General features: G+C 68.7%; 3 protein-coding genes and 2 long non-coding RNA genes across 6 annotated transcripts; 1 reads left to right on the forward strand and 4 right to left on the reverse strand.

The window, feature by feature from the left end:
- Window positions 1–784: 784 nt before the first annotated feature.
- UBL4A (ubiquitin like 4A) lies at window positions 785–3,211 on the reverse strand. The gene is given in 5 exon segments (XM_066984664.1): window positions 785–1,028; window positions 1,915–2,001; window positions 2,004–2,152; window positions 2,241–2,346; window positions 3,055–3,211. Coding segments are annotated over 5 exon segments (474 nt in total). The 5' UTR covers window positions 3,103–3,211; the 3' UTR covers window positions 785–944.
- A 93-nt stretch (window positions 3,212–3,304) lies between these two features.
- LOC136787456 (uncharacterized) lies at window positions 3,305–4,923 on the forward strand. Its single transcript, XR_010826909.1, has 2 exons — window positions 3,305–3,469; window positions 3,841–4,923. It is a non-coding gene; the product is annotated as an uncharacterized lncRNA (long non-coding RNA).
- On the reverse strand, window positions 4,918–10,945 carry FAM50A (family with sequence similarity 50 member A). Of its 2 annotated transcripts, XM_066984657.1 has the most exons (13): window positions 10,489–10,745; window positions 9,719–9,803; window positions 9,418–9,517; window positions 8,325–8,459; window positions 8,160–8,262; window positions 7,466–7,532; window positions 7,291–7,352; window positions 6,779–6,855; window positions 6,621–6,675; window positions 6,425–6,473; window positions 6,234–6,304; window positions 5,553–5,663; window positions 4,918–5,008 (listed from the first exon to the last, which is right to left on the reverse strand). In XM_066984657.1, the coding sequence occupies exons 1-13, from the start codon at window positions 10,597–10,599 to the stop codon at window positions 5,000–5,002; spliced, it is 1,035 nt and encodes a 344-aa protein (XP_066840758.1). In that variant the 5' UTR covers window positions 10,600–10,745; the 3' UTR covers window positions 4,918–4,999. The 2 variants fall into 2 exon arrangements, with proteins under 2 accessions (XP_066840758.1, XP_066840757.1); XM_066984656.1 differs by having other exon boundaries at window positions 8,160–8,459; window positions 10,489–10,945.
- An 826-nt stretch (window positions 10,946–11,771) lies between these two features.
- Window positions 11,772–20,096, reverse strand: LOC136787385 (V-type proton ATPase subunit S1-like). The gene is given in 12 exon segments (XM_066984564.1): window positions 11,772–11,958; window positions 12,798–13,025; window positions 13,976–14,023; window positions 15,459–15,702; window positions 16,493–16,578; window positions 16,657–16,697; window positions 17,259–17,452; window positions 18,571–18,618; window positions 18,620–18,646; window positions 19,157–19,277; window positions 19,547–19,694; window positions 20,081–20,096. Coding segments are annotated over 10 exon segments (933 nt in total). The 3' UTR covers window positions 11,772–11,958; window positions 12,798–13,025; window positions 13,976–14,015.
- Window positions 20,097–20,410: 314 nt separating this feature from the next.
- On the reverse strand, window positions 20,411–22,767 carry LOC136787457 (uncharacterized). The gene is made up of 5 exons (XR_010826910.1): window positions 21,511–22,767; window positions 21,383–21,421; window positions 21,259–21,306; window positions 20,749–20,799; window positions 20,411–20,668 (listed from the first exon to the last, which is right to left on the reverse strand). It is a non-coding gene; the product is annotated as an uncharacterized lncRNA (long non-coding RNA).
- Window positions 22,768–23,415: the final 648 nt, after the last annotated feature.

Consider the following 23,415-nt stretch of genomic DNA (forward strand, 5'->3'; position numbering starts at 1 on the left):
GAGCAGGACAGCGCCATACTGGGAGCAGGACACCCCCATACTGGTCCATACTGGGAGCAGGACAGCACCATGCTGGGAGCAGAACACCCCCATACTGGGAGCAGGACAGCACCGTACTGGGAGCAGAACACCCCCATACTGGTCCACACTGGGAGCAGGAAAGCGCCATACTGGGAGCAGGACACCCCATACTGGTCCATACTGGGAGCAGGACAGCACCATACTGGGAGCAAGACACTCCCATACTGGTCCACACTGGGAGCAGGACAGCGCCATACTGGGAGCAGGACACCCCCATACTGGTCCATACTGGGAACAGGACAGCACCATAGTGGGAGCAGGACACCCCCATACTGGGAGCAGGACACTCCCATACTGGGCCACACTGGGAGCAGGACAGCGCCATACTGGGACCAGGACACCCCATACTGGTCTATACTGGGAGCAGGATAGCACCATACTGGGAGCAGGACACCCCCATACTGGTCCATACTGGGAGCAGGACAGCACCATACTGGGAGCAGGACAGCGCCATACTGGGAGCAGAACACCCCCATACCAGTCCATTCTGGGAGCAGGAAAGCACCATATTGGGAGCAGGACACCCCCATACTGGTCCACACTGGGAGCAGGACAGCGCCATACTGGGAGCAGGACACCCCCATACTGGTCCATACTGGGAGCAGGACAGCACCATACTGGGAGCAGAACACCCCCATACTGGTCCATACTGGGAGCAGTACAGCGCCATACTGGGCCATACTGGGCATAAAACACGCATATACTGGTTCCGATGCAGCCTTTACTGGGAGCTCGGGGGGAGGGGGCGGGGTCTGTCCCCAGCGGGTGGGCGTGGCCTCGCGGTGGGCGTGGCCTCTCAGGGGGGCGTGGCCTCGCGGTGGGCGTGGCCTCTCAGGGGCGTGGCCTCCGGTGGGCGTGGCCTCTCAGGGGGCGTGGCCTGGCAGCAGCCTCGCCCCCAGGCGCTCGAGGTCGTCCAGGCTGAGCCCGCGCAGGCTCTGCTCGTAGTCCTGGGGGGGGGGGGCACTGAGAGCCCCCCAGGACACCCCCGGAACCCCCCACCCTTGAGACCCCCCCACCCCTGGGACCCCCCCCAGGGCCCCCCGGCCTCAAGCAGCCCCCCCAGCGGCCCCAAATCCCCCCAGCCCCCCCATTTTCCCCACGCCCCCCCCAGTGACCCCCCCATAGCCCCCCGACCCCCCCAGCCCCCCCGTGTCCCAAAGCCCCCCCCAATTCCTTTCCTATGGCCCCCTCGTGGCCCTGAGCCCCCAGAACCCCCCCACAGGCCCCCCAAATTCCCCCATAGCCCCCCAGCTCCCCCCAGCCCCCCCAAAGCCCCAGAACCCCCATTTTCGCCCCCCAACACCCCCAGGCCCCCCCGTAACCCCAAATCCCCCCCATAACCCCCCAAATCCCCCCATAACCCCCCCATCCCCCAATAACCCCCCCATCCCCCCCATAACCCCCCAAATCCCCCCATCCCCCCCCCCAAATCCCCCCATCCCCCCCCATATCCCTCCCCAACACCCCCAGCCCCCCCCATACCCCCCTCTTGGCCCCCCCGACCTCACCGAGCCCCCCCATACACCCCCCTTTTTGCCCCCCCATAACCCCCCATAGCCCCCCAACCCCACAACACCCCCCATAACCTCCCCAAATCCCCCCTTTACACCCCCATATCCCCCCACCCCCCCATTTGCCCCCACCCCTTTTTTGCCCCCCCAATTTTTGCCCCCCCGTAACCCCCCATATCCCCCAACAACCCCCCCCAAATCCACCCAGAACCCCCCAAATCCCCCCCAAGCTCCCCCCACCCTCCCTATTTCCCCCCACCCCCCCCCAATTTGCACCCACCTCCCTTTTTACCCCCCCCCCTTTTTTTACCCCCCCCCCCACCTTCCTCAGCTGCTCCATCACCCGCGGCCCCTCGGCCGCCCCGTAGTGCCGCCCCAGCACCGCCCCCAGGGCCCCCCAAATTTCGGGGAAGGCCGGGGGGGGGGCAGGGGGGTCCGGGCTGGACGCCCCCCCCCCACCGGAGGCCGCCCCCCCCCGCCGAGGAGCCCCCCCGGGGGCTTCAGCACCAGGTTGATGCGGGCCGAGGGGCCGATGGCGTAGTCCGAGAGGCGCCGCTCGTCTGCGGGGGGTGGTAATTAAATTAGGGGGGTTAATTAGGGTGGGGGGGGGGGTTAATTAAAGCGGGGGGGGGGGCTTTTGTTACGTACCTGCCAGGGCCTTGCCGCGGTAGAGCAGCCGCTGCTGAGCCACCGGCACCTGCAGGCGCTCAGCGACCAGGACCTTGAGGGCCCCCACCCGCTCCTCGGGGGACACCTGGGGGGGGGGTTAATTAGGGACCCCCTTAATTGGGGACACCCCCTCTTTAATTAGGGACCCCCTCTTTAATTAGGGGACCCCCCTCTTTAATTAGGGACCCCCTCTTTAATTAGGGACCCCCTCTTTATTTGGGGACCCCCAAATGATGGGACCCCCACTTTAATAATTAGGGACCCCCTCAAATAGGGACCCCCCCCCTCCAAAAATGAGGGGACCCCCCTTCAATTAGGGACCCCCTTTAATTAGGATCCCCCCCCCAAATGGGGACCCCGAAAGGAACTCTCCAAAACTGGGGGAAGTGCCCCAAAAGGGGAAACTGCCCCAAAAGGGGAAAAATGCCCCAAAATAGGGAAACTGCCCCAAAAAGGGGAAACTGCCCCAAAACGGGGAAACTGCGCCAAAACGGGGAAACTGCCCCAATAAAAAAAACGGCCCCAAAAAGGGGGAAACTGCCCCAAAAGGGGAAAATGCCCAAAAAGGGGAAAACTGCCCCCAAACGGGACCCTACGCCCCCCCATAGGCCGCGTTCCCGCCCCCCGAGGCTTTTTGACCCTCGGCGGCCCCCGTACCCCCCCCCTACCCCCTCCCGTCTCCCTCTCTATGCCCCCCCCCCCTGCGTTCCCCCACCCGTTCCCGGCCCCCCCCAATCCCGGTGCCCCCCCCGGTCCCGGTGCCCCTCCCCGGTGCCCCCCGCCCCCGCCGTGCCTGGAGGCTGCACTCGCGGCCCTGCAGCGCCTTCACGGTGAGCAGCATGGCCGCGGGAGGACCGCGGGGCCAGAGCGGCCGCGGGAGCAGCGAGACGGGGCCAGAGCGCCGCCGGGGGCGGGGCTTAGGGCGGGGGCGGGGCTTCGTTGCTAGGTGGTGTGGGCTCGTTGCTAAGGGGCGTGGCTTGGAGGCGGCGCTGCCCGGCAGGGAGGGGCGGGGTTTTAGAGGAAGGGGCGTGGCTTAGCGGTGAGGGGGCGTGGCCTGGAGGGTGCACGGCCCTGGGAGGAGGGGGCGTGGCTTGGGAGGGAGGCGTGGCTTGGGGCGGGGTGGGCGTGGCTTCGGTGGGGTGGGCGTGGCTTGGTGACGCGGGGGCGTGGCCCGGCGGCGTAATGGCGGCGGCGGAGGGCCTGGAGCTGTGCGCGTGGGGCCGATTTGGGGGGGGTTGGGAGGGTTCGGGGGGGGTGAGGGGTTTGTGGGGGGTGGGGGAGGGAGATTTGGGGGGGAGTGGGGAAAATTTGGGACGTTTGGGGGGGGAAATAGGGGGAAATGGGGGGATTGGGGGGAAAAGGGGAGTAAAGGTGGGGTTTGGGGGGACTGGGGGGGTTAAATAGGACTGTGGGGAGTGCGGGGGGTTAAAATGGGATTTAGGGAAGGTTGGGGGGCGCAGGGAAATGGGGGTGATTTGAGGGGTTTGGGGGTTCTGTGGGCCCCACTAAGTGGTATTGCCCTTTTAAGGCTTCCCCCACCGCGGTGGCGTTGCCGCTTTAACGCCCCCCCCCCCCGCAGGGTGCTGCTGCTGCCCCTCCCCTCGTCGCGCGCCGCCGCCATCGCGCTGGGGGCGCTGGAGCCCGACCCCCCCCGCGGAGGGCGGGGCTAAGGCGGGAGCTGACGGCCCGGGGGCGTGGCTTGAGGCGTGAGTGGGCGGGGCCTGGGGAGGGGCCGGGAGGGCGATGGGGGGGGTACTGGGAGATACTGGGGGCTGCTGGGGAGCTACTGGGAGGTTTCTGGGGGGCACTGGGTCATACTGGGGGGCTACTGGGAGGCACTGGGAGCTGCTGGGAAGTTACCGGGGGTGGTGCTGGGCACTACTGGGAGGAGCTGGGAGGTTACTGGGGGGCACTGGGTGATACTGGGAGCTGCTGGGGGGGCTACTGGGGGGGCACTGGGAGGTTACTGGGGGCATTGGGCGCCGGCCGGGCTTCTGGGAGGTGCTGGGTGATACTGGGGGGGTTACTGGGGGATGTTGGGTGATACTGGGAGCTTACTGGGGGGCACTGGGTGATATTGGGGGGGTTACTGGGGGGCGATGGGTGATACTGGGAGCTTACTGGGGGGCACTGGGTGATATTGGGGGGGTTACTGGGGGATGTTGGGTGATACTGGGAGCTTACTGGGGGGCACTGTGTGATACTGGGGGTTACTGGGGGGCACTGGGTGATACTGAGGGGGTTACTGGGGGGCACTGGGTGATACTGGGAGTCAGTGGGGGCGCTGGGTGATACTGGGAGTCAGTGGGGGGCACTGGGTGATACTGGGGCACGCTGGGTGATACTGGGAGCTTACTGGGGGTTCCCGGGAGCTTACTGGTTTGCACCGGGAGCTCCCCGGAGCCCTACCGGCGCCCAGGCGGGGGCTCCGCAGCCCCCCACTGGTCCTTACTGGTGTGTACTGGTCCCGCAGGCGCTGGCGGGGGGGACGCGCGGGGGCTGCGGGCGGCGGCCGGCTCCTTCCTGCAGCTGCTGGGGGTGGCGCTGGAGGCCATGGAGCGCCTCGGGGACCCCCGGCACCCCCCCCGGCACCCCCCCCGGCACCCCCCCGCCGCGCCACCCCTCCCCCCCCGGGCCCCAATAAATGACGTCATCAGGCGGGGGCGCGGCTTTAATGAGAAAAGCGGCGGGGGGGGGGGGGGGGGGGAGCCCCCCTCCGGGCTGCGGGGTGGGGGGGCTCAGCGGATCTGCGGGGGGGAAAAGGGGGGGTTAGGGGCAGGAAGCCACGGGAATTGCCCCAAAATGGACCCGGCCCCCCCCGAACAGACCCCAAATCCCCCCTCCTGCCCCAAAGCCCCTCCAAACTACCCCAAATCCCCCCAAAACTGCCCCTAATTTCCCCAAAGCCCCCCGACCCCAAAACCCCCCCAATTCCCCCTAAACCTCCCCTTATACCCCTCAAATTCCCCCCAAATCCCCCCCCCAGCCCCCAAAATCCCCCCCGATCCCCCAAAAAGCCCCCCTGACCCCAAAATCCCCCCCGGCCCCAAATCCCGCCCCCAACCCCCAAAAAGCCCCCCCCCCCAAATTCCCCTAAACCTCCCCTTATACCCCTCAAATTGCCCCAAATCCCCCCCCGCGACCCCAAAATCCCCCCAATCCCCCAAAGCCCCCCGGACCCAAAAAGCCCCCCCAATTCCCCTAAATCTCCCCTTACAGCCCTCAAACTGCCCCCAAGTCCCCCCCCCCCCCGGCCCCAAAAGCCCCCCCCGCCCCACAACCCCCCCGCACCGTGTACTTGTCCCACTTCTTCTCGGGGTCGTAGGGCTCCCAGCGGCTGGCGGGGAAGATGTGCTTGTTCTTCTCGTACCAGCTGCGCAGCACCACCTTCCCCGCGTGCGACTGGGGGGCAAAACGTCGGGGGGGGGCTAAAATATTTGGGGGGGGCCCCGGAGTATGGGGGGGGGCCCAAAACCTTGGGGGGGGTTGGGGGGAATTGGGGGGGGAAGGAGGGGGAAAAAGGGGTCTAGGGGGGCAAAAGGGGGTCCTGAAATGGTGGGGGGGGGCCTAAAATATTGGGGGGGGTCCCTGAAATATTGGGGGGGGTCCCTGAAATATTGGGGGGGCTGGGGGGCAAAAAGGGGTGAGAAAGGGAGAAATGGGGGTGTGGGGGGGCTGTACGGGGCAATAAAATGCTTTGGGAGGGGTCCTAAAATATTGGGGGGGCAGTAAATTATCGGGGGGGCTTTAAATGGTCGGAGGGGTCCCCAAAAATTGGGGGGGTGCTGGGGGGAAAATGGGGTCTGGGGGGTGTAGGGGGCAAAAAGGGGGTCCTAAAACGGCTGGGGGGGCGTTAAAATGGTCGGGGGGTGTCGTAAAATATGGGGGGGTTGTAAAATATCGGGGGGGGGACAAAAATATCGGGGGGGGGTCCCCAAAATACTGGGGGGGGGGGGGGCAGGGGGGCCCCACCTCGTCCTTCTCCACGGTGGCGTCGCTCAGCAGCCGCACGTCGTCGTGGACGTCGAAGTTAAAGAGGGGCCCTGGGGGGGGCGGTGACGTCACGGCGATGATGTCACGGTGATGACGTCACCCCTATGATGTCATCACCCCCACGACATCATCAAGCCCCCGCCCCCCCCCCCCATGACGTCATCACTCACCGCTCTTGCCCCGCGCCTTGGTGACGATGAAGTCGTAGAAGCTGTGGTGCTGGGGGGGGATAAAAAGGGGGGGTCGGTGACATCATGGGGGGTCGGTGACGTCACTAAGGGGCTGGTGACGTCAGAGGGGGTCGGTGACATCATACGAAGGGCCTGTGACGTCACGGGGGTCGGTGACGTCACGGGGGGCGCTCACATGGGGGATGATGAGGTCCTCCTTGATGTACATCAGCTGCTCCACCCCCGCCGAGCTGATTTGCATAAAGGGGCGGGGCCTTCAGCGAGGCCACGCCCCCCGATATTTTGGGGGCGCCCCTCGATTTTGGGGCCCCCCCAAAGCGTCCCCCCCCTCACCGCAGCTCGCTGAAGTCCTTGCGCAGGATCTCCAGCGCCTTCTGCAGGAACTGCTGCATCGTGTTCCCCTTCTTCATCTGGGGGCACCGGGATGGGGGGCACCCCAAAAACACCCCCCGGCACCCCAAAAACACCCCCGGGACCCCAAATCCCAACCCCTGGACCCCAAAACCCCCCACGAGACCCCCAAACCCCTCCCCCAGGACCCCCATTTCTTCATCTAAGGGGGGGGGCACAAATTTGGGGGGCACCCCTAAACCCCCCCAGACCCCAAAATCCGCCCCCCCCGACCCCAAAAAGCCACCCCAGGACCCCAGAAACGCCCCCAGACCCCCCCCACCCCATGTTCCCCTTCTTCATCTGGGGGCACCGGGATCGGGGGGCACCCCAAAACCCCCCGGGACCCCCCCCCAAAAAATGGGACCCCAAAATCACCACCCCCAGACCCTAAAATCCCACCCACGGCACCCCAAAATCCCCCCCCCCCGGACCCCAAAATCCCCCCCCCCAACCTTGACGGTGCGCCGGTGCCCGGAGCCGTCCCAGTAGCTGAAGGTGATCTCGATCTCCTCGTCTGTTAATTACGGGTTAATTAGCGATAATTAATTGGGGGGGGGTTAATTACAGAGGGGGCGCCCCCCAGAGTCCCCGTCATTAATTAGCCCCCCCCCCCCCCCCCTTAATTACTTTTGATCTTCTCCTGCTTCGCCTCCCACTCCTGGCGCAGCTCCTCCCGCAGGCGGTTCTCCTCCTCCTGGGGGGTTAAGGGGTTAATTAGCGGGGTTAATTGGGGTTTAATTAGCCAGAGATTAATTAGGGGGTAGTTAATTAGGGAGGTGGATTAATGAGGGAGAGGGGTTAACTAGGGAGGGGGATTTATTAGGGAGGAGTGGCTAATTGGGGGGGTTAATAAAGGAGGAGATTAATTGAAGTGATTAATTAGGGCGGTTAATTAGAGGGTGGTTAATTAGGGAAGGGGGTTGATTGGAAAGGGGGATTAATTAGGGAGGGAGTTAATTAGGGGGTTAATTATGGAGGGGGTTACTTGGGGTGGTTAATTAGGGAGAAGAGTTAACTAGGGAGATGGATTAATTAGCAGGGGAGTTAATTGGGGAGGAGGATTAACTAGGGAGGGGTTAATTAATTAATTAACTGATTAACTAATCTAACTGCTAGATTAACTAATCTAACTGATTAACTAATCTAACAGATGGTTAATTAGGGGATTTAATTACGGGACAGTTAATTAGGGAGAAGCATTAACTACAAAAGGGGGTTAGCAAGGGAGCAGGGTTAATTGGGGAGTGACGGTTAATTGGGGAGAAGGTTAACTGGGGGCTAATTAGGTTAATTAGGGGCTAATTAGGGGCTAATTGCCCACCTCGCGCTCGCGGTCGGGCAGGAAGGAGGTGTCCACGTCCGGGTTCTTGCCCAGCTTCCTCTTGCGGGGGGCTCCTCTGGGGGGGGGGGAGGGGGAGGCGGGGCTTAAGCGAGGCCCCGCCCCTTTGCGCCCCGCCCACTCAGGCCCCGCCCCTTTGCGCCCCACCCACCGGGCTGCAGGGGGGGGGTCCCGGCCTCGCCCTCCCCCTCGTCGTCGGCCTCGTCCAGGCAGAAGGAGAGGCTGCGGATCTGCCGCCGCTGCTGCTGCTTCCGCGCCCGCTCCCGCAGCCGCTCCAGTTTGCTGCGGGCAGTGGGCATGCTGGGGGCGCTGGGGGGGCTGGGGGGAATGGGGGGGGGGGTACTGGGGGTGCAGGGAGGGGCTGGGGGGTACTGGGAGGGGAACTGGGGGCACTGGGAGGGGCTGGGGGGAATTGGGAGGCACTGGGAGGGGCTGGGGGGCAATTGGGGGGCACTGGGAGGGGCTGGGAGGGGCTGGGGGGCACTGGGAGGGGAACTGGGGGAGAATGGGGGGCACTGGGAGGGGCTGGGGAGGGGACTGGGGGGTACTGGAAGGGGCACGGGGGGCACTGGGAGTGGCTGGGGGGATCAACTGGGGGCGCTGGGAGGGGCTGGGGGTACTAGGGGAGAATGGGGGGCACTGGGAGGAGCTGGGTTGGGACTGGGGGGGTACTGGAGGCATACTGGGGGCACTGGGAGTGGCAGGGGGGTCAACTGGGGGCACTGGGAGGGGCTGGGGGGAAACTGGGGGCACTGGGAGTGGCACTTGGAGGGGAAGTGGGGGGGTACTGGGGGGCACTGGGAGGGGCTGGGAGGGATTTGGGGGGGGGGGGGGTTATGGAGGGTGGGGCAGGTTGGGGGCGATTTTGGGGCGATTTGGTGGGATTTTGGGGTAACCGGGGGGGATCTGGGGGCAGTTCGGAGGAATTTGGGGCACGCTGGGGGTAACCGGGTGCGATTCGGGGCGATTTGGTGCAGCCGGGTGTGACTTTGGGGCGGTTTGAGGCGATTTGGGGCGATTTGGCACGAGCTGGGGGGTAACCGGGCGCGATTTGGGGTCACCCCGGGCAGGTTTGGGGTCACTTTGGGCAGATTTGGGGGCACCCCAGGCACATTTGGGAGCGCCCCGGGCAGATTTGGGGTCACTTTGGGCACATTTGGGGTCCCTCTGGGCACATTTGGGGTCATTTGGGGCAGATTCGGGGTCATTTGGGGCAGATCCGGGGTCCGCCCGGGCTCACAGCTGCAGCTCGCGGCTCTGCTCCCTCTTGGCCAGCTGCCGCTCGCGCTCCTTCACCAGCGCCTCCTGCTTGGCCTTCATGTCGTTCAGCGTCACCAGCCCTGGGGGGCACGGGGGTCAGGGGGACCCCAAACCGCCCCCCGACCCCCCAAACCCCCCCCCCGGCCCCCCAAACCCCCCCCCCCCCCCCGCCCCCCAAACCCCCCCCCCGGCCCCCCAAACCCCCCCCCCCGGCCCCCCAACCCCCCCCTCCCGGCCCCCCAAACCCCCCCCCGGCCCCCCAAACCCCCCCCCCCGCCCACCGACGGTGCTGGATTTCAGCTCGGCCTCCACGGCGTCGTAGTGCGCCGAGAACTTCTTGTCGATGTTGGCCTTCAGCGTGTTCTCCTGGGGGGCGGGGGGGAATTAATGGACCCCCCCCAAAAAAAAATAAGGGACCCCCCCAATAAAAGAACCCCCCCACAGCCCCCAAACTAGCCCCGAGACCCCTTAAAAGCTCCCCAAAAGGCTCTGCCCCCCCCCCAAACCAGCCCCCAGCCCCCCCCAGAAGGTGCCTGACACCCCCAGGGCCCCCAAACCAGCCCCGAACCGCTCCGCCCCCCCCCCCAGATCCCCCCGAGACCCCAAAATGGCCCCAGGACCCCCCCAGCCCCCCAAACGGCGCCTGAGGCCCCCAGGGTCCCCAAACCGGCCCCGTGCCCCCCCCAGCCCCCCCGAAAGGCCCCAGGGCCCCCCAGCCCCCCCCAAAGACCCCCTAAAGGCGCCTGACACCCCCCAGAGCCCCCCCCAGCCCCCCAACCGCTCCATGCCCCCCCCCCAGCCCCCCCGGAAAGGCCCCAGGGCCCCCCCAGAGCCCCCGAAAGGCCCCAGGGCACCCCCCAGCCCCCCCCAAGGGCCCCCAAAAGGCACCTGACGCCCCCCAGAGCCCCCCCAGCCCCCAAAATGACTCCGTGCCCCCCCCCAGCCCCCCGGAAAGGCCCCAGGCCCCCCCCCAGCCCCCCCCCCAAAGCCCCCCAAACGGCGCCTGAGGCCCCTCAGCGCCCCCCCCCGGCCCCGGGCCCCCCCCCCGCACCTCGGCGATGCGCTGCCGCAGCAGCTCCATGTGCTCCCGCTGCCGCTCGCGCTTCTTCATCAGCTGCAGGGCCCGGCCCGCCTCGCTGGCGGCGCCCTTGTACTGCGCCATGGCCCCGGCGGCTCCGGCCGCGCCGGCGGCACCCGCGGAGCGACGCGAGCGGCGACGCCGCCGATGAGGCGAGCACCGGGGCCGCGACCGGGAGCGCCGGCGGAGCGCGGCCGCCGCCGAGCCGGGCAGACGCGGAAGTGAGGGCGCGCCGGAAGTGCGTCAGCGCGCCGCCGCGCCTCCTGTGCGTCGCCGTGACTCCGCCCACGCCCCGCAGGCCACGCCCCTCCCAGTCCCTTTGCGCTGGCCCCGCCCCCGAGCCGCTGGCTCCGCCCACAACCCCCTTGGCCCCGCCCACCAGCTCGCCCCCGCCCCCCGGTGAGGGAAACGTCATCGCCCCGCGCCGCTGCTGACGTCATCACAGCGCGACGGGCTGGGGCGGGCTCGGAAGGGTTAAAGGGGGCGGGGGGGGGCCGGACTGGTCTGTACTGGGCCGGACTGGTGTGTACCGGGCCGTAAGGGTCTGTACTGGGCCGAACTGGGTTGTGCTGGACCAGACTGGGCTGAACTGCTCTGTACTGGGCCGTACTGGTCTGTATGGGTGTGTACTGGGCTGAACTGGTCTGTGCTGGGCTGGACTGGGCTGTATTGGTCTATGCTGGGCCAGACTGGGCTGGACTTGGCTGTATTGGGCTGGTTTGTACTGGGCTGTGCTGGTCTGTACTGGACCAGACTGTGCTGAAGTGGTCTGTACTGGGCCGGACTGGTCTGTACTGGTCAGCTCTGTCCAAACCCAGCCTGCCCTACACGGCCCATACCAGTCCCTACCGGTCCCTACTGGTCCGTACAGACTCCTACCGGTCCATACTGGTGCATACTTGGTCCCACTGGTCCGTACTGGTCCATACTGGTCCCGCCGGTCCATACTGGTCCATACTGGTCCCACCACGCCCTCCCCCCAAACAGAGGCTGCAGTGGGGCAGCAGCTTTATTGACCGGCACCGCGACGCACAAATAAATAGGGGGGGGCTCAGCCCCACGGGGGGGGGCTGGGGGAGGGGGCTCCATGGGGTGGGGGGGCTCAGCCCCATAGATGGGGGGCTGTGGGGCGCTATGGGGCAGCCGTGGGGCTGGGGGGCTCAGCCCCATAGCGGGGGGGGCTGTGGGGCCGCTATGGGGCAGCTGTGGGGCGGGGGGGCTCAGCCCCATAGCGGGGGGGGCCCTCAGTCCCCGGGGGGCACGGGCAGGGGGGCCCGCGGGGGTCGTCGAAGCGCTCCATGGGGCGCAGGCCCAGCAGCAGCGCCCCCTGCGCCAGCGCCCCCAGCAGCAGCCCCCACCAGCAGCCCCATCCAGGAGCCCCCCGAAGAAGCCGGCGCAGTCGCTCGCCCCCCGAAGGCCCCCGGAGACGTTGAAGGCCTGCACCTGGGGGGGGGTAATTGGGGGAGGGGGTTAATTGGGGAGGGGGTTAATCGGGGGGTGTTAATGGGGGCCCCGAAACCTGGGGAAGTTCCCCCAGGTTAATGGGGAGACCCCAAAGCCCCCCAATAGCCCCAGGACCCCCAAGCCCCCCCCCAAATGGTCCCAGGACCCCCTCCCCAACCCCCCACAATGTACCCGAGAGCCCCCCTCGCACCCCAGGACCCCCAACCCCCCCCCCCCGCACCCCAGGACCCCCAACCCCCCCCCCAACATGCCCAGGGCCCCCAAAGGCCCCCCCCGAATACCCCCGGACCCCTAAAAGCCCCCCAATAACCCCAGGCCCCCCCCAAATACCCCCAGGCCCCCCCCCCCAAATACCCCCTCAATACCCCCAGGACCCCCAGAAGACCCCCCAACACCCCCCCCAATACCCCCAGCCCCCCCCCAATACCCCCAGGACCCCCCAAAGTGCCCCCAGGCCCCCCCCCCATTACCTCCAGGACCCCTAAAAGCCCCCCAATACCCCCAGGCCCCCCCCCAATACCCTCAAGACCCCTAAAAGACCCCCCCAATACCCCCATTACCCCCCCAATACCCCCACAGAAGCCCCCCCCCAACATCCCCCCAATCCCCCCAGCCCCCCCCCCCATTACCCCCAGGACCCCCAGAAGCCCCCCCATTACCCCCAGGACCCCCCATTACCCCCTCAACACCCCCAGAAGCCCCCCCAACACCCCCCAAATCCCCCCAGTCCCCCCCAAAGCCCCCCCAGGCCCTTCCCAAAGCCCCCCAAAGCCCCCCAGCCCCCCCGAAGCCCCCCCATCCCCGGGGGGGTCACCCACCTGCAGCCCCCGCAGCAGCAGCCCCCACTGGCCGGGGGGCCGCGGGGCAGCAGGAAGGGGCCGGGGGCCTCCAGCTCCCCGCAGCGCCAGCCCAGGGGGTGGGGCGGCCGCGCCCCCCGAAAACGCCTCCGGGGGGGGGCGCCCGGGCCCCCCCCCGCCACCTCCGCCTCCGCCAGCCAGGCCCAGCGGCGCCCCGACACCGGGAACCAGGCCTGGCGCAGCACCAGCCTGGGGGGGGGGCACGAGTTGGGACCCCCCCCGGAACAAAGAGACCCCCCAAACACCGGGACCCCCCTAAAAACAATGGGACCCCCAAAGCAATGGGAGCCCCCACAATCCAATGGGAGCCCCCCTAAAACAATGGGACCCCCCGGAACAGAGACCCCCCCCCAATATAACGGGACCCCCCCAAAAAACAATTGGACCCCCCACAATCCAATGGGACCCCCCAAAAATAATGGGAGCCCCCTCAAACACCAGGACCCCCCCCAAAACAATGGGACCCCCCCAGAACAAAGAGACCACCCCCAAACACTGGGACCCCCCAAAAAACACTGGGACCCCCCCAAAAAACAATGGGACCCCCCAAAAAACAATGGGACCCCCCCAATCCAATGGGACCCCCCCAAAACAATGGGAGCCCCCAAAAAACAATGGGACCCTCGTAATGTATTGGGGGACCCCCCAGAAAGATGTGAGACCCCCCCCAAAAAAATAATGAGACCCCCCCCCAAAAGTAATGAGACCCCCCCCCCAAAAAATAATGTGGGAGCCCCCCAATTATATGGGACCCCCCCCAAATTAATATGGGACCCCCCAATTGAGATCCCCCAAATTAATGAGACCCCCCAAAATAATATGGGACCCCCCCCCACAATTAATGTGCCCCCCCCCAATTACATAGGACCCTCCCCAATTAACATGGGACCCCCCTAATTAACATGGGACCCCCCCAAAATAAATTAACCCCCCAATAAATGTGGGACCCCCCCAAATGTGGGACCCCCCCAAACTACGCAGCCCCCCCGTACCCCCATAGCCCCCCCCATACACGTGCCCTCCCCCAATACCGGGGCCCCTCCCCCACCTCTGGGCCCCCCCCCCCATATCTATGGGCCCCCCCCACCCCCAGGCCCCCCCCCCCAAATTCCCGCCCCCCCCCCGGCCCCCCCACTCACGTCACGGTCAGGGCGCCCCCGAAGACGTCGCTGTACTTCATCACCAGCCTGGGGGGCGGGGGGGTCACGGGGAGACCCCAGCCCCACAGAGCCCCCCCGCCCCACGGACCCCCCCCCAGCCCCCCCCAGCCCCATAGCGGCCCCCCCCAGCCCCCAGAACCTCTCGAAGCCCCCCCATAGCCCCCCAAAGCCCCCCCCCCAGCCCCCCCAGAACCCCTCGAAGCCCCCCCATAGCCCCCCCAGACCCCCCCAGCCCCATAACAGCCCCCCCACAGCCCCCCCAACTCCCCCCACCCCCCCATAGAGCCCCATAACCCCTCGAAGCCCCCCCATAGCCCCCCCAGAACCCCTCCCAGCCCCCCGTAACCCCTCGACCCCCCCCCCCCCCCAGCCCCTCCCCAGCCCCCCCGGCCTCCTGGGGGTCCCACGAGGACCCCCCAGGTCGACGTTGGGAATCCCCCCATGGAGTCCTCCAGCCCCACAGCCCCCCAGCCCCATAGCAGCCCCCACAGCCCCCCCATAACCCCTCAAAGCCCCCCATAGCCCCCCCAGAACCCCCCAAGCCCCCCATAACCCCCAAAGCCCCCCCATAGCCCCCCAAAACCCCATAACAGCCCCCCCACAGCCCCCCAAACCCCCTCCCAGCCCCCCCAGCCCCCCCATAACCCCTCGAAGCCCCCCCATAGCCCCCCCAGCCCCCCCAGCCCTATAGCAGCCCCCCAGCCCCCCCCAGCCCCCCCAGAACCCCTCAAAGCCCCCCAAAGACCCCCCCAAAGACCCTCCCAGCCCCCCATAGCCCCCCAAAGCCCCCCCATAGACCCCCCAGCCCCATAGCAGCCCCCCATAGAGCCCCACAGCCCCCCCATAACCCCTCAAAGCCCCCCCAGCCCCCCCAAAACCCCTCCCAGCCCCCCGTAACCCCTCGAAGCCCCCCCCCAGGCCCCCCCAAAGCCCCCCACACCCCCCAGACCCATAGCAGCCCCCCAGCCCCCCCGTAACCCCTCGAAGCCCCCCACAGAGCCCCATAACCCCTCAAAGCCCCTCCAAAGCCCCCCATAGACCCCCCAGACCCCCCCCCAGCCCCATAGCAGCCCCCCACAGCCCCATAACAGCACCCCCACAGCCCCCCCAAACCCCCCTCCCAGCCCCCCACAGAGCCCCATAACCCTCAAACCCCCCAAAGCCCCCCAAAACCCCTCCCAGCCCCCCATAACCCCTCGAACCCCCCCCGCGGCCCCCCCAAAGCCCCCCAGACCCCCCCAGCCCCATAACAGCCCCCCAAAACCCCTCCCAGCCCCCCATAGCCCCCCAAAGCCTCCCCAGACCCCCCCAGCCCCATAGCAGCCCCCCCCATAACCCCTCGAAGCCCCCCACAGCCCCCCCAAAACCCCTCCCAGCCCCCCACAGAGCCCCATAACCCCTCAAAGCCCCCCAAAGCCCCCCGTAACCCCCCGAAGACCCCCCAGCCCCCCCCAGCCCCCACCTGGCCTCCTGGGGGTCCCACGAGGACCCCCAGGTCGACGTCGGCGCTGGCCCCGAAGGTGCGGGCGGTGAGGTCCCGGCGCTGCCCCTGGCGGCTGACGGTGAAGTTCTGGGCCCACAGCAGCACCCGGGGGGGCCCGTGGGGGCCAGCGCAGGGGGGGCACCTCCTCCTCGCCCCCCCCCGCCGCCTGCAGCAGGGCCCGGCCCCGGCCCCCGGCCTGGGGAGCGGGGGCTTCGTGCAGCTCCTGGGGGGGGGGGGGGAGAACGTGTGGGGCTGGGGGGGTTATGGGGGGCTGGGGGGGGATGTGGGGGTGGGGGGGGGTATGGGGGGTGGGGGGTGTGGGGGCTGGGGGGATGTGTGGGGCTGGGGGGGGGTTATGGGGGGGGGGGGGGGGATGTGGGGGGGGTATAGGGGGCTGGGGGGGATGTGTGGGGCTGGGGGGGTTATGGGGGGCTGGGGGGATGTGGGGGGTGGGGGGGGTATAGGGGGCTGGGGGGGCTGGTGGGGATGTGTGGGGCTGGGGGCGATGTGGGGGGCTAGGGGGTATAGGGGGCTGGGGGGATATGGGGGGCTGGGGGGATGTGTGGGGCTGGGGGGGATATGGGGGCGGGGGGGTATAGGGGGCTGGGGGGGATATGAGGGGCTGGGGGGGATGTGGGGGGAGGGGGGAGGATATGGGGGCGGGGGGGTATAGGGGGCTGGGGGGATGTGGGGAGCTGGAGGGGATATAGGGGGCTGGGGGGGATATGGGGGGCTGGGGGGATATAGGGGGCTGGGGGGGATATGAGGGGCTGGGGGGGATGTGGGGGGAGGGGGGAGGATATGGGGGGCGGGGGGGATGTGTGGGGCTGGGGGGATGTGTGGGGCTGGGGAGGGGCTTGAGGGGGATGTGTGGGGAGCTCTGGGGCACAGTTATGGGGCACTGGGGGAGCTATGGGGCAGGGCTGGGATGAGGCGGGGGGGTGTGTGACGGGGGCCGTGGGGCAGCGCCGTGGGGCAGCGCCGTGGGGCAGCGCCGTGGGGCAGGCACGCACGCGGGAGGGCCGCAGGGCGGTGAGCACGGCCGTGTAGGGCACCTCCTCCTCCTGCAGCGCGCTCAGCACCTGCCCCAGGACCTCATCTGTGGGGCAGAGCGGGGGGGTCAGCGTGTGGGGCGCCCCACGGCATCCCCCCCGGCCCCACAAGTGCCCCCCCTTACCGTTGCTGGTCAGCACCTCCCTGGGGGCCATGAGGCTGGAGCTGGGGGGAGAAGCGGGGTGAGGCTGTGGGGTGGCTGTGGGGCAGCTATGGGGCAGCTATGGGGCAGAGAGGGATGCCACAGAGTGCTATGGGGCAGCCGTAGGGCAGCCACGGGGCACTGCAGGGTGCCGTGGGGCGGCTGTGGGGTGCTGTGGGGCGGCTGTGGGGCACCACAGAGCGCTATGGGGCGGCTGTGGGGCAGAGTGGGGCACCTCAAACTTCCGTGGGGCAGCCCAGACCCCCCCCAGGACAGCCGTGGGGCAGAGCAGCGCTACCATGGGGTATCCCCGGGACAACCCCCCCCCACGGTGTGGGGCCCGGGGGGGTGACGTGATGTGGGGCAGGGCTGTGGGGCAGGGCTGTGGGGCAGGATGTGTGGGGCAGGATGTGTGGCGCTGCCATGGGGCAAGCTGTGGGACAGGATGTGTGGGGCAGGATGTGTGGGGCTACCATGGGGCAGGCCATGGGGCAGGCCGTGGGGCTGCCATGGGGCAGGCTGTGGGGCGGGATGTGTGGGGCTGTGTGGGGCGGGATGTGTGGGGCAGGCCGTGGGGCACGTACCCGGCGGCGTGGGGCAGGCGCAGCAGCAGCAGGGCGGGCAGGGAGGCGTTGAGGCGCAGCTGGCGCAGGGAGGCGCCGTCCACCCGCAGCGGGGCCGCCCCCAGGGCCTGGGCCAAGGTGTGGGGCAGCGCCCGCGCCGCCGCCCCCGCCACCGCCGGCAGCACCAGCGAGGAGCCCGCCGCCGCCAGAGCCCCCTGCCCCACGGCGGGGGTCGGGGACCCATAAGTGGGGGTCGGGGACCCACAGGCGGGGGTCGGCGCCCCATAAGTGGGGGTCGGGGACCCATAAGTGGGGGTCGGGGACCCACAGGTGCGGGTCAGGGCCCCATAAGCAGGGGTCAAGGCCCCATAGATGGGGGTCAGGGCCCCAAACCACCCCACACCCCCCCCAGTCAGCCCCTAGGACCCCCCACCTGCCCCACACATGTGGGTCAGCGCCCCACAAGTGCCCCAAACCACCCCACACCCCCCCCCAGTCAGCCCCTAGGACCCCCCACCCCTCCCGCCCCACACCCCAGGTTGTGCCCCCCCAGCCCCGCAGCCACCCCCAAGTGCCCCCGGTTCCCCCCCAGCCCCCGCCCAGCCCCACAACCACCAGCCCCACAGACCCCCCAGCCCCATAGATCCCCCCACAGCCACCAGCCCCCCCAGCCCCATAGATCCCCCAAAGCCCCCCCCAGCCCCCCCAGCCCCATAGATCCCCCCCAGCCCCATAGATCCCCCCCCAGCCCCATAGATCCCCCCCAGCCCCATAGATCCCCCCACAGCCACCAGCCCCCCAGCCCCATAGATCCCCCAAAGCCCCATAGATCCCCCCCAGCCCCATAGATCCCCCCCGCCCCCCAGCCCCATAGATCCCCCCAGCCCCATAGATCCCCCCCGCCCCCCCCCACCAGCCCCATAGATCGCCCCCAGCCCTACATCCCCCAGCCCCCCCAGCCCCATAGATCCCCCCACAGCCACCAGCCCCCCCAGCCCCATAGATCCCCCAAAGCCCCCCCAGCCCCCCAGCCCCATAGATCCCCCCCCAGCCCCATAGATCCCCCCCAGCCCCATAGATCCCCCCACAGCCACCAGCCCCCCCAGCCCCATAGATCCCCCAAAGCCCCATAGATCCCCCCAGCCCCATAGATCCCCCCCCCAGCCCCCCAGCCCCATAGATCCCCCCAGCCCCATAGATCCCCCCCGCCCCCCCCCACCAGCCCCATAGATCGCCCCCCAGCCCTACATCCCCCAGCCCCCCAGCCCCATAGATCCCCCCGCCCCCCCAGCCCCATAGATCCCCCCCACCCCATAGATCCCCCCCGCCCCACCTCCAGGTTGGGGAAGGCGCTGTCGGGTTTGTTCCCGTGCACACCCCCCGTAGGCCGTGAAGTCCTCGATGCTCAGCTGGGGGGGCAAAAACCCGTCACGGGGGGGGGCCCAAACCCCAAAACATGGGGGGGGGGGGCAACCCCACGGGGGGGGAGGGCAAATACAGGCAAGGGGGGGGGGCAAAGACAATGGGGGGGGGCACGAAGACCCCTAAGGGGGGGATTGTGGGGTGGGGGGGTGGAATGGGGGTGTGGGGGGGGTACGGGGGGGATGGGGGGTATGGGGGGGCGATGGGGGGTTATGGGGGGCTATGGGGGTGATGGGGTATGGGGGCTATGGGGGGTATGGGGGGTCATGGTGGGGTATGTGGGGGTATGGGGGGTTATGGGGTGATGGGGGGTATGGGGGGGCTATGGAGGGTATGTGGGGGTCATGGGGGGGTATAGGGGGTTATAGGGGTATATGGGGGGGGTCTGGGGGTTATGGGGTATAGGGAGGTTATTGGGGGTGCTGGGGGGTGATGGGGTATGGGGGGTGCTGGGGGGTGCTGGGGGTGGGGGCAGGGCAGTGACGTCCCCCCCCCACCTGCTCGTGCAGCACCAGCAGCACCGTGCTCGGCCCCCGGCCCAGCGCCGGCTCCAGCAGCGCCCCCAGGAGCGGCCCCGGCACCAGGCGGCCGGCGGGGGGCGGGGGGGCCCACAGCTCCCTGCGGGGGGGAAAAAACCAACCGCCGTTAAACAAAATAACCACAATTCAACCCAAAACCCCCCCGACCCCCCGACCTCCCCTCCCCCCCGGGGTTTTACCCCCCCAGCCCCCCCCAACCCAACCCCTCCAACCCCCCCATGAATTTTGCCCCCCGGCCCCTCCCCCCCCCCATTTTACCCCCCCTTTTACCCCCCCCCCCCAACCCCCCATGATTTTTACCCCCCCTTGTTGCCCCCCCCCGTTGCCCCCCCTTGTTGCCCCCCCCACCTGCCCGCGGACCAGGCCAGCAGCGGCACCGCCCCGCCCCCCCCGGCGCGGGGCCGAGCGCCAGCAGCAGGCAGAGCACGGCCGCCATCTTGTGCCGCAGGGGGCGGGGCCTGACGGGGCGGGGCGGGGCGAGGCCACGCCCCCCGCGCTCGAGGCCACGCCCCCCCGTGCGTGCTCACGGCGCCCCGGGGCCACGCCCACCCTCTTGGCCACGCCCACCCTCTTGGCCACGCCCACCCCCATAACAGCGCCTGCCCTGCTCCAAAGCCCCGCTCACCGATTGGATCGGGGCACCCGTAAGCCACGCCCACCCCGTGTGGCCACGCCCACCCCGTGTGGCCACGCCCACCCCGTGTGGCCACGCCCACCCCTGGTGGCCACGCCCCCTCCCCATACAGCCCCCCAGCCCCTTCCCCATCATCCCCCCATCCCCCTCCTTAAGCCCCGCCCCCTCCTTAAGCCCCGCCCCCTTAAGCCGCGCCCCTCCTTAAGCCACGCCCCCATTGAGCTCCGCCCCGTGTAGGCCACGCCCACCCTTGGCCACGCCCATTCTTGGCCCCGCCCCCTCTGCACCCCCACCCTGCAGCACCTTCCCCCCCCCACCCCCCGGAAGCCACGCCCCCTTGGATTAAGCCACGCCCCCTTTGGTTCAAGCCCCGCCCACCAGTGACGTCACCCTCCCCGTGGCCACGCCCCCGCCCCACCTCCTCCCGCCCCCCAGCCCCTTCCCCATCACCCCAGCCCCCTCCGCAAGCCCCGCCCCTTCTCAAAGGCCACGCCCACCAACGGCCACGCCCACCCGAGCCCCGCCCACCCCTAACCACGCCCCCTTCTCAGACCACGCCCCCTTTCACAGACCACGCCCCCTTTCCAAGCAGCCTTTATTGGGGAGGGGTTACAATAAGGGGGGAGGGGCACAAATAGGGGGCGTGGCCACCCAGAAGGGGGCGGGGCCACCACGGAGGGGGCGGGGCCGAGCCGGGAGGGGGCGGGGCTCCCCCTTTTATCGGGGGGGGGTCTCAGGCCCCGCGCCCCCCAGGCCAGGCCCAGCAGCAGCGCCCCCACGGCCGCCAGCGCCAGCAGCTGGGGGAGGAGGGGCAGGATCCGGCCCCGGGGGCGGGGCTAAAAGGGGGCGGGGTCAGGGGCGGGGCCAAGGGTGTGGCCCCGCCCCCCGAGACGTGGCCACGCCCCCCTGCACTCACCTGGGGCCACGTGGGGGCGGGGGCGGGGAGGCTGGGCGTGCTCAGCAGGGGCTGGGGACACCAGTAAGCACCAGTAAGCACCAGGAACCCCCGGGGCCCCCCACTTACCCCCAGTTCCTCCCAGTAACCCCCCCAGGGCCCTCCCAGTAACCCCCAGTAACTCCCAGTTACCCCCAGTGCCCCCCCAGTAAGCCCCCCATCCCCTCCCAGTGCCTCCAGTTGCTCCCAGTCACTCCCCCAGTATCCCCCCAGTTCCTCCCAGTATATCCCAGTGCCCCAGTCCCCTCCCAGTCGCCCCCAGTATATCCCAGTGCCCCCCAGTCCCCTCCCAGTCGCCCCCAGTATATCCCAGCGCCCCCCAGTCCCCTCCCCAGTCACCCTAATCCTGCTCCCAGTCCCTCCCAGTGCCCCCCAGTCCCCCCCAGTCCCCTCCCAATACCCCCCAGTCCCTCCCAGTCCCCTCCCGGTGCCCCCCCAGTCCCTCCCAGTATGTCCCAGTCCCCCCCTCACCGTCCCATCCTCGGGGCTCCCTCAGGTGGGCGTGGCCGGGGCTGACCTCTGGGGGAGGGGCAGGGGCGGGGTCAGCCAAGCCCCGCCCCCATTTGTCCCCCTCCCCTCCCCCTCCCCCCCTCACCTTCCTCCTCCTCCTCTTCCTCCTCCAGCTCAGGGGGCTCTGGGGGGGAGGTCACGTGATTAAAGGATGGGTCACGTGACGGGGGTCACGTGATTGGGGGGTCACGTGACGGGGGGGGTCGGACTGACCTGGCCCCCCCGGCGCTGCTGCTGCCGCTCGTACTCGTAGACGGTGCGCTGGTACAGCTGCCGGGGGCTGCCGCGGGGCCCCCAGCGCCCCTCACTCACCCGCCGCGCCCCACGGGGACCCACGGGGACCCACGGCGCCCCATAACTGCCCCATAGCCACCCCGCAGCGACCCACGGGGACCCACGGCGCCCCACAGCCACCCCATAACTGCCCCACCGTGACCCACAGCGACCCACAGCCGCCCCATAGGGACCCACAGCGCCCCATAACTGCCCCATAGCCACCCCGCAGCGACCCACGGGGACCCACGGCGCCCCACAGCCACCCCATAACTGCCCCACCGTGACCCACAGCGACCCACAGCCGCCCCATAGGGACCCACAGCCGCCCCGTAACTGCCCCACAGCCACCCCACAGCGCCCTACAGCCACCCCATAGGGACCCACAGGGACCCATCACTGACCCGTGGCGACCCACAGCACCCCACAGCGCCCCACAGCCGCCCCATAACTGCCCCACTGCGACCCACAGGGACCCACAGCAACCCATAGGGACCCCTAACTGACCCACAGTGACCCCATAGGGACCCACAGCCGCCCCATAGCAACCCATAGGGACCCCTAACTGACCCACAGTGACCCCATAGGGACCCACAGCCGCCCCATAGCGACCCATAGGGACCCATAACTGACCCATAGGGACCCCACAGGGACCCACAGCTGCCCCACAGGGACCCCACGGTGCCCCACTGTGACCCATAAGGACCCACAGAGCCCCCCCACAGCGCCCTATAGCCACCCCATAGGGACCCCCAGCGCCCCATCACTGACCTGTGGCGTCCCACAGCGCCCCATAGGGACCCATAGGGACCCACAGCCGCCCCACAGCGCCCCATAACTGCCCCACCGCGACCCACACGGACCCATAGCAACCCATAGGGACCCCTAACTGACTCACAGTGACCCCATAGGGACCCACAGCCGCCCCATAACTGCCCCACAGCCACCCCACAGCGCCCCATAGGGACCCCATAACCGCCCCACAGCGACCCATAGCAACCCATAGGCACCCCATAGCAACCCATAACCGCCCCATAGGGACCCCATAACACCCCATAACCACCCCACAACACCCCATAACCACCCCATAGCCACCCCGCAGGGACCCTATAACCGCCCCATAACTGCCCCACTGCGACCTATAACCGCCCCATAGCACCCCCACAGTGCCCCACAGCGCCCCACAGCCCCCCCCCCCAGTGCCCCCCCCCCCAGTTCCCCCCAGTGCTCCCAGTGACCCCTAATGCTCCGCAGGGGCTCTGCCAGTAACCCCCAGTAACCCCCCAGGCCCTCCCAGTAACCATCCCCCCACCCTCACGTTCCCAGTCCCTCCCAGTGCCCCCCCCATGCTCCCAGTGCCTCCCAGTCTCATGTTCCCAGTGTCCCCAGTGCCTCCCAGTCCCCCCAGTCTCACATTCCAACCCTCCCAGTGCCTCCCAGTGCCCCTCAGTGCCTCCCAGTCCCCCCCAGTCTCACATTCCAACCCCCCCAGTGCCCCCCAGTGCCTCCCAGTCCCTCCCGGTGCCCCCCAGTGCTTCCAGTGCACCCCAGTCTCATGTTCCCAGTGTCCCCAGTGCCTCCCAGTCCCCCCCAGTCTCACATTCCAACCCTCCCAGTGCCTCCCAGTCCCCCCAGTCCCTCCTAGTGCCCCCAGTGCTTCCAGTGCACCCCAGTCTCATGTTCCCAGTGTCCCCAGTGCCTTCCAGTCCCCCCAGTCGCTCCCAGCTCCTCTCAGTCCCCCCAGTCTCACATCCCAACCCTCCCAGTGCCTCCCAGTGCCCCTCAGTGCCTCCCCAGTCCCCCCCAGTCTCACATTCCAACCCCCCCAGTGCCCCCCAGTGCCTC

This window comes from Anser cygnoides, chromosome 29 (assembly GCF_040182565.1).
Source record: "Anser cygnoides isolate HZ-2024a breed goose chromosome 29, Taihu_goose_T2T_genome, whole genome shotgun sequence".
Classification (NCBI taxonomy): Eukaryota; Metazoa; Chordata; class Aves; order Anseriformes; family Anatidae; genus Anser; species Anser cygnoides.